The sequence below is a fragment of the Thermobia domestica genome, chromosome 4, assembly GCF_964235325.1.
Source record: "Thermobia domestica chromosome 4, izTheDome1.hap1.1, whole genome shotgun sequence".
Classification (NCBI taxonomy): Eukaryota; Metazoa; Arthropoda; class Insecta; order Zygentoma; family Lepismatidae; genus Thermobia; species Thermobia domestica.
Genome location: NC_137457.1, coordinates 296058920 through 296074960, shown reverse-complemented (window position 1 = coordinate 296074960; position 16041 = coordinate 296058920). Strand labels below are relative to the sequence as shown.

The 16041-nt window shown below is 31.1% G+C and overlaps 1 protein-coding gene across 3 annotated transcripts in view; it reads left to right on the top strand.

The window, feature by feature from the left end:
• Window positions 1-11748, top strand: part of LOC145684211 (solute carrier family 35 member F3) — a 279497-nt gene extending 267749 nt beyond the window's left edge. For 2 of the 3 annotated variants that reach the window (XM_081756279.1, XM_081756278.1), the window contains one exon: window positions 2705-11748. In XM_081756279.1, the coding sequence (XP_081612405.1) occupies window positions 2705-2816 (112 nt within the window). In that variant the 3' untranslated portion in view covers window positions 2817-11748. The remainder of the gene's footprint in view (window positions 1-2704) is intronic. The other variant, XR_014131254.1, reaches the window with a different exon arrangement.
• Window positions 11749-16041: the final 4293 nt, after the last annotated feature.

Below are 16041 nucleotides of genomic sequence, written 5' to 3'. Positions count from 1 at the left end.
ATTATTTTTAAAGTTTGTAATTATCATGACATAATTATCATAGGCATACTACGCATTATTCCATTATTTATTACATGACCGTGCCCACACATAAGACAGATATTTATGCATTTGTTATTAGCGCTAATAATTTATGATTTCATAATAGCATGCATTGATGTAATTAAGGAAATGAAACTATGAGTTTAATTTGTTTAATGTTAAGAATACTTTCATGAAAATAAATAAATAAATACAAATTTCACCACATCACAGGTGGCCATGTTCATCTTGTGAGCCCCTGGAGATTTTCCAGTCCAGCCACCCGTAGTTACTCACCTACTATAAGGTTATCTAAATGATATTCTGTTGTTCTTGAAGAAAATTTAAAGAAAACTAATGTTCGACACTTAAGCGATAATATAGGTAATATAGAGCAAAATAGGTAAAATAAAGGTTGTAGCTGGATAAAGGGATGAAAAGTGCCCTTGCACTGATTGCTATCATATTTATACCAAAGGTACCTCATATTTAAGGATAACTTTGGCCAGAAAATCAAGTTCAAATTCCTTCGAATTTCGAAGTTATTGTTGAAAATTCGAAAAATTAAAAATGGTTTATATCTTGGAAACGAATTCTCAACAAAGTGTAATCATGTTTTATTTCACCCTCGTAACTCAAATTGTTTCCGAAATATGAACAATATTTGATTTTCGAATTTGCAACAATAAGTTCGAAATTCGAAGGAATTTGGAGTTGATTTTCTGATCAAAGTTATCATTGAATATGAGGTACCTTTGGTATAAATATGATAGTAATCCGTGTAAGAGCATTTTTTACCCTTTGCTTAAATTAAAGCGTATACCCTCTCCCAAATGAACTTCAGCACGTTCATTTTTATAATACCTCTAACATTAAGAAATATACATTTTGCTTAACATCCGACTTTGTACAATCTGCTATCAACAGTAAATACATATGTCATGGGAGCCATTATAGCAGTGTATACTACCACCCATGTAAGTAAAAGTACGTTAATAATTATTGTAACGCAAAGTTCACGGTTGAAAGCGGGAGAAAACACCATAAATAGAAACGCGAAAGAAAACAAAAAGTATGTAAATACACAAAGCAATATAAGTGTAAAGTCAGTCCACCTACTCACCTACACACAGATTCCAACAAAGGTAGCATCGTGAGCAGCAATGCACTATTAGTCTGTAATTGCATGTTGATACTCACTGCTATTTATTGTTATGGTCAATGTTGTGCCTTTTGTTATTATTTTGTTCAAACTGTGATTAGGAGCTGTGGTATTATGACGTACCGTATGTTTATGTGTTGTAATTGACCCAGTTCCTTTATTTAGCAAGTGATTCCCTTGTAGTAGAAGTTTCCCGCTCGTTTCTTTCTATGTAGTGAGTACTGTTCAAGCTGACGAAAAGTGAATATGTGCTTGCTTTGTTTATGTGAATTAATAAGTAAGGTAAAATTATAACTTGGTAAACTGACTTAACATTGGGTTTATATGTAATTCGGGTACATTTTGCTCATTCTTGGAAAATATCGTCCAAGTTACACAGGTGTAGAGCAATTTTACAGGTTTATTACGAAGAATAATATATATATATATATATATATATATATAAACCCATCTAATTTCAAGTGAAAGAATGATTGGATTACCTTACTAGTTATTTCACCAACTACTACTATCTTCATCAGAGATTTCAGAACTGCAAAAGTTATTGACTTAAATTACGAGAACCGAGAAGAAACTATAGGAAACAACTATTCCAACTGGAAACATATTAAATAAGATAATACAATATTTTCTTTCACCAGTACTTTAAAATTAGATGAGTATATATTTAACAGAATTATACACAGTTCATCAAAAATATGTTGACACGTTTAAACAGATATAATCCGTGAAATTTTCTCGAATTTGGATTAAATTATGTTACCATCGTGTAGTATGGTTTCCCCTCAACAGATATCGTTACTCACATAACTGTAAAAGCAACATGTGACATAATATAATGAATCAAAATGGGCGGCGTAGGCAAGATTGTTGTTCCAGGAACATAGGAGTATTTTAAAGTGATATTGGAAGCTCCAAATGTTGCTGATGCTCAACGTAAAAATGGAGGCACGAGTTTGCAACGTTTTTATTTGAGAAGTTGAGAGAGACATCGTACAGTCTCTGAATAGAGATTTTATTTCTTAGAACGTGTATACATTTTTCTGTGCTGGTCATTTTGATTTACCATCTTATTTCACGTGTTCATTTACAACCACATAAGTAAGAAGACATTTGTTGAAAGGAACACATTGCAAGCATCATTCGATCCAATTTTGAAAGAAAAATCCACAGATATCATCATCTGTCAAGTTGTTTATATATATATATATATATATATATATATATATATATATATATATATATATATATATATATATATATATATATATATATATATATATATATATATATATTGACGTATACACAATTGATTCTACAATAATCGCAGCAAAGTTCGATGATAGGTAGTTTCGGAGCAATAAGTGTTAGGAACGTCCTTCGTATAAAATTAAAAACTTACATTCAAATCCAAGTTATGTTTTACCCTATTTATTGCGACTGTTTCACAGCGACACTTTGTCTTGTGTGTGTGTTTGTTTAAATCAGCTAGTTTGTTTTGCAACAGAGACTTTCTTGCAGGTGGAGTCGACGCCATAATGCAAATCAAAATGGACACCGCAGGGACGTCGTGGATTATAGAACGGGTTATATTCGTTCTCACTTGAGATCTCCATCCGGGAGAGTGAGGTGACCTACAAATGTTGCTGAGAGTTATTTCTAGCAGTTAGTTTCAGTATCTAATTATTTTTTTCTGTGATTACACCTAGAAAAACTTTTTTGAAGATGAAATATACATATTTAAGGTGATATAGTGATAGGAAAGAAAAGAAACAGAAGACGTAATAATTGCACTCTAGTCCCAATGTGTAAGTAATAATAATGATATTAACAATACTATCAGATCGTGCAGTATATATAAATAGAAACTTACAAAATACATGCTGTATGTACATCGTATTTGTTCATATTCAAAATAATCCACTTGTTCATATCCTTGTATGAAGTCTGTTTTCAAGAACCACAAGAACATTATGAAGGATGGACTAGGAAATTCGATTTCATACCATCTGATAAAACAAAAGAAGAAAGATATCCGAAGTATCTGTCATAAAAGAAATATACGATGAGAATCCAAGTTCTTCTACAGAAGAGGAAGATTTGTGTTTTGTTTATTTTAGAGAAAGAAACTTGATACTTGATGATTATTTCACCAGTGTTGTTACTTCTTCAGAACTATAATACGATGAATGTATCCAAATACATACATTTTATTAATCATTCGGTTCTGCAAGCAATGACGTCATCAATAATTTATTACAAGTGTGGTAACTTCGAGTAGATGTGGTTGTTGGTTATAAAGAGATTTATATATGTAATTATTGAGTTCATTTCAAAATAATAATAATAATAATGAATTTAATAGTATTATTGTTCAACATTATTGATAAATATTTGAAATGAATATTAGGTGAGGTAAAAGTGTCCATACAAAAATGGATAAGTTATACTCGATATTTTCTTCCCTCAAGATTAAGCATTGTGATACGCAGTATTCCCACTGACGGTGTATACATGACATATCCTAGGTACCTTTGTTGGTGGCGTTCCACACATCTGATGCTTTTACATGAAGTTTCACTTGGAAAATATGATCCTTAATTTGCATGAAAAATAATTTTCCCTACCTTATTTTCGTTTTTTTTTTTTATCCAGGTTGTAAAGAATCTGTTATATCATGCTTATTTCGGAATAAATGATGGAAAGTTACAAATTTATTTTACAACTCTCAATTTAAACGTTTTGTTCTATAAATCAAAATTCAAAACAAATACTTTAGCAATGTATACTAATGAAAGGTGGAAAAAAAACTAACTTTTTTATTTTACAGACTTAATGCTCTATAGGCGTAAATTGTAACACAAAGAGTGAAAAAGTGACTGACTGGACCAGGACTCAAACCCGGGACCTCCGATATACCAAGCCGATGCGTTAACCACTACACCACCCAGTCCGCTTCCCAGAACGGCCACTCCCAGCACCGACCTCGAGAGTGAGAGAGTGAGTGGCCGTTCTGGGAAGCGGACTAAGTGATGTAGTGGTTAACGCATCGGTTTGGTATACCGGAGGTCCCGGGTTTGATTCGCAGTCCATTCAGTTACTTTTCATTCTTTGTGTTAGACTTTAGCAATGTGTTGAAAAAACTAATTCATTTCAGTGTTTAGTTTAATAATAATAACAATTTCATCTTCATTGCTCCCAATTGCGAAGGCTCATGTCTTTTATAAAGAGTTTGATGACGCCATTACTTGCAAGAAGAGATAAATTCAATAGTAGTAATCGAGAAATAGGCAAGTTGCCAAATCCAAAATCATCATTGGGTGAACAATATGATGGCTTTGACAAATTTGCAAAGAATATAGTCTGTATTCTAAAGCAATTTAAACTAAAATATATCTAACATCACTGGTTAAACAATTATCGGGGATCAATATCAACACGAGACGACTTAATTTCCATCATTTCTTTTCAAGAAATTGGATCATTAGTATATGACCCTTGAAGAAGTTTGACAAACTGTGACTGCAAAGTTTGTTTATTTAAAGAAATAATAAACACTTCTGACTAGAGTATATACACTTGTTTATTAAAAACTAAATTACAGTGTAACGGTTTCGACAGTGTCTGATGAAGACAACGTCAAGTTGTCGAAACCGTTACACTGTAATTTAGTTTTTAATAAACAAGTGTATATACTCTGGTCAGAAGTGTTTATTATTTCTTTAGTGAGTTCCAGAGTCGTGATGGATAGATTTGTTTATTTGTTGATAATTCAGGGTTGCCTACAATATGGAATAAAGAAGGGTAAAAGATTGATATTTGTAAGTTGAAATCTTGAAAAGTTAAGGCAAGAAACTTTGCTGACTGACAAGAACGTCTAAAGGATAATATTTTTTTAAGGCCCCAACATGAGTGGGCAGCACTGAATATAGGTTATTTTTGTCAGGATTTGTTTGCCTAGTCTGTATTTATTGTTTACGATTTTTTAAATTTGTATATCATTTATAGTGTATAAATTTCAAAACTAATTATTTCTTTTAGATAAACAATAAACAAATAATTGAGATGTTTGGGTGTAAAACTGAACAATTCACAAAAGTGAGATTTCTAAAACATCGAATTTTAATTTTTGTGGAAATCTGTATTGAAAAGTAAACAAGTAAGCATACAAATAAAATAATATAAACATGAAATAACATCAGGTATTTCTCCTTTCAAGTTACGACATTTAAAGTTATTGTTATTTGCAATGAACACAATTTTAAACCGCTTCTTGCATTTAACGTGAGTGTAAAATGTGGCTTATCATGTTTTACACAAATGAGCAAAAGTGTGCCACATTGGTATACTACTTGAATTATATTACTACTTAGAGTTGAGGAAGTCTGTTAAGGTGCAAAATCACTCCGAGGTATCAACGTAACAAGCTTTAGTTGTCTGTGATAATTGTAGGCTTTTGTAACAGATCCATGTGTAATTTCTTGCACACAGGGTAGCGTTTTCATACAATATGATCACGATATTCCATGTTTTACTTGCTACAATTTGTAGTACTTTCGGGAGCGTAGTCAGGATCTTCATCGTTGTCATCAACAACAGTATACATCGCCGAATCTACTTCCGTATTCGATAAATTGCTTGTGGATGTGCGCACGTTGTCCACTATTTCTTCCATATTGATTGTGGCTCTCCATGTTTTACTTCAAACACGTTGTGGTTTCCCATGCGTTATGTAGTCACCTATACCATCAATTGACGAAATTTTTAACCACTTGAAATGAAAGATTTACGGCGCTCACTCAAACCAAGGTGATTTTTATAGACTTCACTCGGTTGGTGGGTTACCTGTTTTACACCCGAATCCCTCAGTTTATATCTTATAAGTTTAATACCAAGTCGATTATCTGTCTCAAATTAAAATTCTATTTTCAATAATTTTGGAGTAGATAAGTATTTCCTATATTATTTTTACAAAACAATGGATTTAAGTTTAGACGAAGGGTAATATATTTAAATTGATCAATTCATAGGAAAGGGGTTTTATATAATGAGTGTTGTTCAAGGGAATAACATTTTGTCCTCTAAAATAAGCACCTGAAGTTCCATAAATGTCAATACATGTTTCTTTAGAATAGATACGAAATGGTTTTGTACTTCTCTATATTAATTAGAGTGTGACTTCTCCAATATATTCTTTCTGTTATTTCTTGTATATAACTTCATACATATTCTCTTAAATTTATTTCCCATGTATGTACAAAATCGGTTTTTGATTAATATATATTGTTATATAAATTAAAATCATAAAGAATCTGATAATGTTTGCTGCTTATACTTTATGTTTTAGTAATTAGATATAATCCTGCACTTCTTACAATGTAAAGACAGCAACATTTCTTTCAGAAGAATGCTTGATATTCGTTTACACGTTATTTTTATTTATTTATTTTTAGAATTGCTAACTTTAGGTATTATTTGTAAATATTAATGCAACCAATCAAAGTAGTAGGTAGTTAGTTTAATTCAAATATGTTGAAAAGATAGAAATTGTCGGGACAAGTAAAAAATCTTGAAACCAAATTCCTGATAATACGTTCTTCCGTGAAACGAGAAAATTTGATTTCAACTGTTACAGAGCTGTTTCACATTGAGTTACAAGTAATGTCTATTATTATTGTCAAGCCAGAAAATAAGTTGCACTTATTTTAACATCTACAAGGATTGACAAACGTAAGTATCCTCCTATACAGTTCCCTTTCTGAAAACTTTGGAGTGAATGTGTGTCTATTGAGTAGAGTTCGTAGCAACTTGGGACTTGCAAACAACAGTGTCAGTTTCAAATTTATTTGCGAAAGGAATTGTATAGATAGACAACCATTTTGGTTTATCATTGTACAATGTCATCTGTAAGCGAACTTACCACGTCGCTTTTTACTTTTATTACTTATTATGTCAATCACAATAATACAAAGAATATATGAGTTTAAAACTTTATTCTTTGCGATATTGTGATTTACTTAATAAGTAAAGAAAAAAAAAGTGTCGTGGCAAGTTAGCTTACACATGACATCGTATAGTGATTAACCAAAGTGGCTGTCTATCTATACAATTCCTTTCGTAAATAAATTCGAAATTGAGACTACTGCTTGAGTGTATTGTTACGTAAAGAAAACATGGTTTTGTCCAAGTTACTACGAACTGTATTGAAAATATTCAAATAGACACACTCACTACATATATATATATATATATATATATATATATATATATATATATATATATATATATATATATATATATATATACACTCCCTATTTTATTAAAGATGACATTTCAATGTTACATAAACCGTAGAACACGCCATAAAAGTGTTATGTTGTTCCAATGAAATTTATAAATGTATAAATGTTTCATATATTTTCTCAATGTTTCATCCTCGTGTACTCACGTGTTTTTAGTTAGTACAAATATGTCAACTTGTTTCATGTTTTGCTGCAAACTTACAGGTTTTTGTTAACTAAAATGGGAAGAGCCTGAAACAAGCTTGGTGTGATAAAGGAAATATAAACTATACGATTTCTTAAAGGAGATGATGATCTCATGATTAGTTTAATTACATATTTGACATTTAACAATATTGTTAAGAGAAAAACACATTAAGACTAAGTTGACAAAGTAATTTAATAGTTCATGTGACATAAATAAGCAGGTAAACATATCTAGTGCGCTTTGTCCTATAAATGGTTGTAATTATTAATCAAAACATTTACCAATAGTTAAAATAACTTTGGATCCGTATACATTAATGATGGTTATCATATGAATATAGTGGATTATGATATTACTGTTTTATATTTTATGGAAGCAATATAGAATTATGTCTGATCATTTTGTGTACTTGTCTATTCCGTCTTTATCCAAGAAAGTAAAGTGAATTTAGCAAATACGTTGTACTATAGTCAAGTTATTTTTCCATCATTGTTGCCAAGTTATGAATTGAATAGTTTCTAAGGAAAATTCTATTAACAAAAAATATATATAATATGTATTTTAATCTCACGATGCTTTGCATCTCTCTCGATACATATCTTCCAAGAACATGGTACATTTGTGCCTTTGCTCAACTTCAATTTTAACGATAAAAATATATATATTGTTAATATGCCGTTGGGATACTCTATTACATTTCTGGTTTTCGAAACCATATATAGTGTTAAAAACACTATAAACTGTCGTTGAACACTGTGAGTTTATACTGTGTATATGTAAGTATATTATGATATATATATATATATTTATGACTTTATCTATTCTTTTCGTGATATCCAATTCCAGCTGAGTGGCAAATAGAGCAATAATACAAACATATTATTATATCTAGCTGCTTTGTATTTTATACATATTTTTATTGTTATACTTTAAAATCCAAAATCATCCTCTGTACACGTTTTTAAATATATCTATGCGAAGCAGAAAAAAGACTGATTTTTCCATTTTAAAATTGTAAATGTATTTGCAGGATAGGTAATACTTTAGTTTTAAGATTGCAACGTCCATTATTTTTTCAAAAGCTGAATAAAACATATATAACAATCTAAAAAGTATTTCCAGAAAAAAAATCTTTTGAACTGTTATTTTTACTTGTTGAAAATATGATCATAACAAAATTCATGTCAATCCAGTTTTTCATTGAGGTGGATCACCACCCGGAAGTCAGTACATATTTTAGCTCATTCCCTTAACTACGGCGCAATGAAACGTTACATATTATAAATATTGTACTATAAGGTAGAGTATTGTTTCAGCTACAGCACAAGGCACTGATTCATTTAGTTGTGTCTCCTGATATCGAAAAAATGTAACAAATAAAAGAAAATATTTGATTTGTTTTACAATGAGCACACAAGATGGCACTTGCTGTTAGAAGTGCTCTGTTTTATGAAATGTTTATTTGTGTGTGTAAAGTATTTTAAAATAATAATCTTATCACGAAATAGATATACTGTTTGACCGTTTTTCGTGTTATGTTTCATATTTTTTTTAAATATTAATTTACATTTAAGAAAATAGATTTTGAGACGAAACTTGCGGAGAATGCCATATTGCGTTCTTGCCAAATTTGTACGTTTACTGTAGTAGTCACAATAAGAAAATTCCTGGATTCTAGCGTTGCAGTTCGAGAAGCGGAATTGCGGTAAGGATCGGAAACTAATGTTTCCAGTAAGTATCTAAGCAGAATTCTATGATACTGCATCAGTAAACACTCGACACTATCTGGCAATGCCACACTATTCAAGCAGCGTTTAGCATAGCACCAAGAACATCTAGTGATCCACCTTAATTGTAGTTTTCTTTAATTTAATAACTTATGTTCTTGCAATTAATCCAAATTGATTTGAAAATTTGCAAACTTCGGAATTTGATAAACTAGAGTCACAATCCATATAATAAGCAGTCACATACGAAAATGTAATATATGTAGAAAATAATCAGGGAGGTTACAACAGGCCATGACTTTGTTTTTAATATACTTATACTTTTTTTATGTTCTTTAGTTGCATATTTTCGTCCAACTTTGATAACTTCCCTGAAACAACATCATGCTGATTGTTTAAATTATTGTCAATTTAATCGGAAGAACCACAATCATTTTTATCTCATTACTGTTTGGGTAACTTAAAAGTTTCCTTTAAGCTCACGTTTTAATTCAAAAAGAATACTATGTTTACGATTAAGCTATACTTTGGAGAGAATTTAGGAAAAAGGAGTCAATATTAACGTTAGAACTGTACAATTTTTATAACACTAATAACAATAAAATATTTTCTAAAAGTTTATGTTAGAGATATGGACATATATATACTCAACATGTCTTCAGATAATAATCTAATCAATCCATTACTTTTCATGTTGGTGTCTTCATTTTTTCTAGTAATTTTGTTAGAATTCAGTAAAAGTTTACGGAAACGTTGAAATAAATAGTACGAATCTACGGATTAATTATGTCATATTGAAAAAATTTCTCTGCTGCAATATTTTGAAGAAAAAATGTCTAGAAAAATAACTAAGTTCTGTTAACCTTCTTTCCTAGCCATTTTCTTTGAAATATCCTTTTAAGAATTACATTTTTAAAGCTAATACAAAGTATAAATTAAGATAATGAAGGAATATACGTTTATACGGCGATTTAAATATAGAAGTCTTCGCGGGCATTCACTTATACTTGAAACTTATTGCATCTAACTAGGTTATTGCGTGCTAACTAGGTTATTGCATCTGTTTTAAAGTTTTTAGCTGTAAAATGATCATGATTTGTTGCATGGTTTAATGACAGTTGAGCGTAGCTGATTCCCTCCTTCTTGAAGGGCTCATGAAAGACAAGTAGGTGATCCCAAATAGCGCTGATCTCCAATGCATTTACGATGACCTACTACTTTCACGAGCACCACGAGAAAAAAAAGTAAGTTGACGACGCTCTCAACTCCTGTAATCTGAAACAAAAAACGACTCACCTTATCTGACAGTAGAAATCTTGGGAATAAAGACAAGATAGTCAACGAAAGCTTGGTAAATAATTTTCAAGTACGGTTGAATTGCCACGAAGCCTTCAAGAACATAGGCTAAATTCAGTTACTATAAACAAAGAATGTTAATACCTGAATTGACAGTAAACTAAAATCGTGTCTGATGCAAGATATAACCATTTTAGTTTACAATCCTTGATTTATTTTAAGTTTTGGCGCTTCAAAGCAGCTTAGTTGTACTCCGAAGATCAAAACAACAAATTGCTTTTAAAATATTAAGAATTAAAAGCAAGTCTTGTATCGGAAACCAAAAGCTTTAGTTTTTACATAAGAAAATAAAACTATGTTGAAAATATACAAAAACTTCGAGAAAATAAAAAAAATGATAAGGAAGTCGTTATGATATAATTTTTGAAAAGTTACCAGTACAAAATTACATGGTCAAATTAACCACAGACTTATTATACGTGCTTGCATAAGTTATGACATTGTCTTGAATTTATGTTTTTGGAATTTAAGATTAATGCAAGTCCAAAAATCATACTTTATAAGTAACTTTTATGTTCGTTTATGTATAAGATAATAATAATAATAATAATTAATAACAATAAACGCAGGAAAAATTATAAATAAATTATTTCTCTAAAATCCTCAAGTCTCCAAGCAGCTTCAGTTTCCATGTTATTTCCTTGATAATTTTAAAGAATATTTCCACATCTGGAATTGGAATCACGAAAAGAAATTTTACATTTGCTACATACTGTATATATAGCCTAAAAAACTGTTAGAAGAGATTAGTTTTGCTATGACTTGGCAACATTCATTTTTCCATGGTGTACAAAAGAAATATATTATTGTGTTGTGAGTTGCATATGGCAACTATAGTGAAGATTACTCAAAGAGTTGTACTCTATGAATTGTGACGTAAGTTGTAAATCAATTCAGAATTTTGTGCTGAAAATCCTTACGAGTATATAAGTCTTTAAAATGTGCAAATATATATATAAATGTAAAAATGATATATGAAATAAAAGAATCTTGTAGAAAGAAAATCATTTTATTTATGACGCTGTCCTTATTTCAATCCTGAGCCATAATAAAAAATTGCATTGAGGACTCGTAACTCTTTAAAATAAATATATATTTATTTCATGATGATCGGACTCATTAGAATCAAAGTGAATCAGATAAATAGTAATCTAAATATATTAACTAACTTCAGTTTAAGAGCATTCCCCTCAAGTTAATTCTTAGAACTTTGAATCGAAAAATGGGTAGAAGAGAGGATTGAAATATAAAATTCATACACAGGGTGTCTCAAAACTCCCCTAACGTATCAGAGTTACAACAAAATGTAAGAGGGAAAATCGTCTCCAAATATGATGTTTTCTATCTAAAGTGAAATATTTTTTTTAAATCGGATGAGCCGTTTGGGTTGTACACTCTTTATGTGCCCAATGTTAAATGAAAATGCATCGGTGCCATTTACCTGGACCCACAATATAACTGAATGAAATGGGGACTGGCCCTCGACATGTTTGCGTAAAAGACAGTAACTTCATTCACTTATGTTGTGGGTCGAGGTAAATGGCAACGTTGCATTTTCGTTTAACATAGGGCGCATAAAGAGTACACAGCCCAAACGGCTCGTCCAACTTAAAAAAAAAAAAAAAAATCAGTCACTTTAGACTAAAAATATCATATTTGGAGATGTTTTTCCCCTTACATTTTGTTGTAACTCTGATAATAACAGAGTTACCCTATGTCAGGGGACTTTTGAGACACCCTGTATTTGTCATAAACCAATTCTTCCCGTGCTAAGAACGGGCATTTCAGTTAGATGTTAACACCGTAAATAATTAGAAAAATGAGAAAAATATATTTGAAAACAAAAAGTCATTCTTTATTAAAAGATTTCATTATTAAAAGATCTTACATATTACGGTATTATTTTCGTCGTACTTTGTGCAGATAACATTAAATCAATTATTTATATTCACACACAATACATGGTGATATAAACGTTCACCTCGAATAATTTTAAAGTTTTAAAGCAAGAAATATTGATACTCATTTTAGAAAACTTACGATGAAAGGAGTACAAAAAGTTATAAAAAAAAATTAAAATATCTTTTAAAAACTACTCTTTTTACATTGTGTTCAGAACTACTTTACATTGACCTACTCTCTGTTCAATACAATGTAAATTTTTTTGTAGTTTTAAAAATAGTAGCATATTCTACATGTGTGCACATTACTTCGGTTCTTTATTGATTAAGATGCTCTAAAAAGAAGTACACGTACTAAGATTACCATAATTGAATCAGTAATTTTGGAAAGGTCATGAGTCAGATAGTAAAGTTATGAGAAAATCAAAAAAACTGTTTAATTTTTGAAAATCATGATAGACATGAAATGATCGACCTCTGTTTGAAAAAGTAAGTTTTCTTGTCATTTTACGAAATAAATAACATGTGAGCAATTAGTATTCCAAAATAAATAAATAAAACGTTGCATTAAAGCAAAATCTAAATTTTCTGACTCGTGGCTTTTCAAAGCTACTGATTCAATTATATTTCTTTCGTCTAATTACTGTGAAGTGAATTCTAAAGATCAATGTCACTGTCTAATTTTATATGTTGGGAGAGCAATAATGCACTGTTACTGAGTAACTGTCTCGTGTGAGAAACACCGTAGATAAAACATATTATAAAGATCAGGGAACCACCGATTTCGTTTTTATGCTAAGATCACATAATACAGGAAACTTGACATCCCCCTAGTTTACCCGTTGAGAAAAGAATGTTATTTAAATTGTATTTCGTTTTTAAACAATCAAGTACAAGTGATTTAAACAGAAAAATCGATTTAAATTTTAAAAAATACGAATATCAACAAAATTATTTTCTTTGAGAAATTGTCCAGAAAACAACTCACCACAGGAGTAAACTACCTCTTGTATATTTTTTTTCAGGGTAAATGATTTGCACCATATTCTCTGGTTGTTAATAAAACGTTTATTTATAAAGTGTGAACAAAATCGAGTAACTCATGTTTGAGAAAATTGTCCAGAAAAATTCACCTTTACAAGTAAACTTCCCTTTCTGTATATTTCCAAGAGAAATTACTTGTACCACAGTAAAGGATTTTTTCAATGAAATATTGATAGACCTATATATGAAATCGTTAGGGCTAATTTTAGGAAAATAGCAATTATTTATTTCTTTTAATTGATCCTTCAGTAACTTGTCCTAATTTTTGGAAGTAAGAAGAATATTCAAAAATCTTCCCTCGGGAAAGAAAATCTTAAAATTATAAAATTTTGTCTTCTGTCGTTGCTCGGAAGTAAAGAAAATGATCCGATGTTGAGTTCGATCTTACTACCCGGAACGCCTCACATACCGCTCCGTAACTTGTAACTTCTTGTCGAGGGCGGGGCCAAGCATTAATATTTCGGTCCTCTAGAATAATATAGAGCTGCCTTCCTTTAAAAATATGTAATTTGTGATTGTATAATAGAATTTAAAACTTTAATTAGTATTTATAATACTTCTAAGGGCCCAGATTTAATTTATGCTTTATCTTAAGAAATTTATTTTGTTCAGTTGGTGGTACAGTAGCAGCACCATATTATTATTTTGAGTTCTGTGGAAAATTGTATAAGGGGCCCATTACATACTTCACAAATTGATGGTTGAGAGCCAAAGGGGCGTAAAAGCTTTTCTTTAGTACTTTTGAGAAAATAAATTTTAAAAATGTGGTGGGTTGTATTTTCACAATATTTTCTAATGTGTTGTCCTCTTAAAACGATGTTTAAGTTACAATTCAAGTTTAGTTCTGTCACAACGAAACTCAATTCATGATACATGTCCTTATAGCTCAGAAACAAGAATTTCAAAATTCGACAGTTAAGTCCCTTTGGCTCTCAAAGGGAACAATGTTCGTCACAACTTAAAGCCTGTGTGTATATATTATTTCTGGGGACCTTAACACTAGACATTCTACTGAAAAGAGCTGAGATCATATTTTTGGTATTTTTTAAATACTTGTTCCGTGCTTCATTTATACATTCATGTTTGTATTGAATCATATGGAGTAAGTTTCATCCTGAAGTACGGCCCTTCCAATGGCGAGAGTGCTAAATGGGAGTAAATTGACTCCTTCATCGCCCCTACATAAGTTATGCCACTGCTTATATCTTGTATCTACATATATATACATAGTTCACTCGTGGTTGCTGATAGCTTGAAAATGCATTTAGTTCTCTGATTTCAGACAGTTCAATTGAGGGCCCAAAAATACAAGGGATCTAAGTTGTGCATGACTTTTCCAATAAGGTTTATTTGTGTTCAGAAAAGGACTCTCCGCAGCACAATATGCAAACTAGAAGGTGAACCTCATTGCAGTCCACTTTCACTGTGAAGAGTCCATTTCTTGGGCATAAATAAACTTTATTTCAAAAGTCAGTTAGAACTTTGACCTCTAAGGTCATCACTTTATGTTTGCTGTAGATATTTTATTGAGTATAATGGAATAAAACTATGTGATTTTGAAACTTACATTTTGAGCGTTTAAATGGCCTCTGCTTATATTTTTGTATTAGGACTTTATATACTATTACTGTTGATCGGCCAGTTGATCTACATAGAATATGCATAAATGTAATAAATGTCTCTATGTTAGAGGCAGTGCGCCATCCTAATGACTGAGCCCCCGACAGCTTCTCAATCCGACCCTGCTTCATTGCAGTGGCGTAGCGTAAGGGAACGCCGGTATGCCCGGCATCCCCTATTAATAAGAAAAAATACGTATTTCATTGTATATAAATTGTTTGCTTGTAATTATCACAATTATTTCCACTGCAATCTTCTGGATATGCTCTCTCGCCTTACTTTGATAAGCGGAACCTACGCATACGCGTCACTCAGATGCACATTTTCTATCTTTCCTCTTGTCGTATGCTATGTTCCTTGGGCATCCAGACCTACTGCAAGAAGCGGGGTTTTCGTCTGCTTTCTGTGGAGTAGGCATGCGCAACTATTTGCTTTCTTAACTCCCTTCACCCCATGCAACTCTACATTTTGCTTTAGATATACGCTGGCATATCTTCAAGTATTTCCAACTTTATCTATTTTGAATTAAGCTATAGTTTCTGTACAGAACGTACGAGCGCACTCAAATAAGAGTATTGTTGCGCCACACATAGTTGATTTTCTTTCATAGTTTTGGGGAAGTCATTATTTATATTATTACAAAACAAGTGTTCTAAAATTTTAATGTGGATCATTGTGGATGCGTAAATAGAAACATATCAATTATAAATATGCATGTATT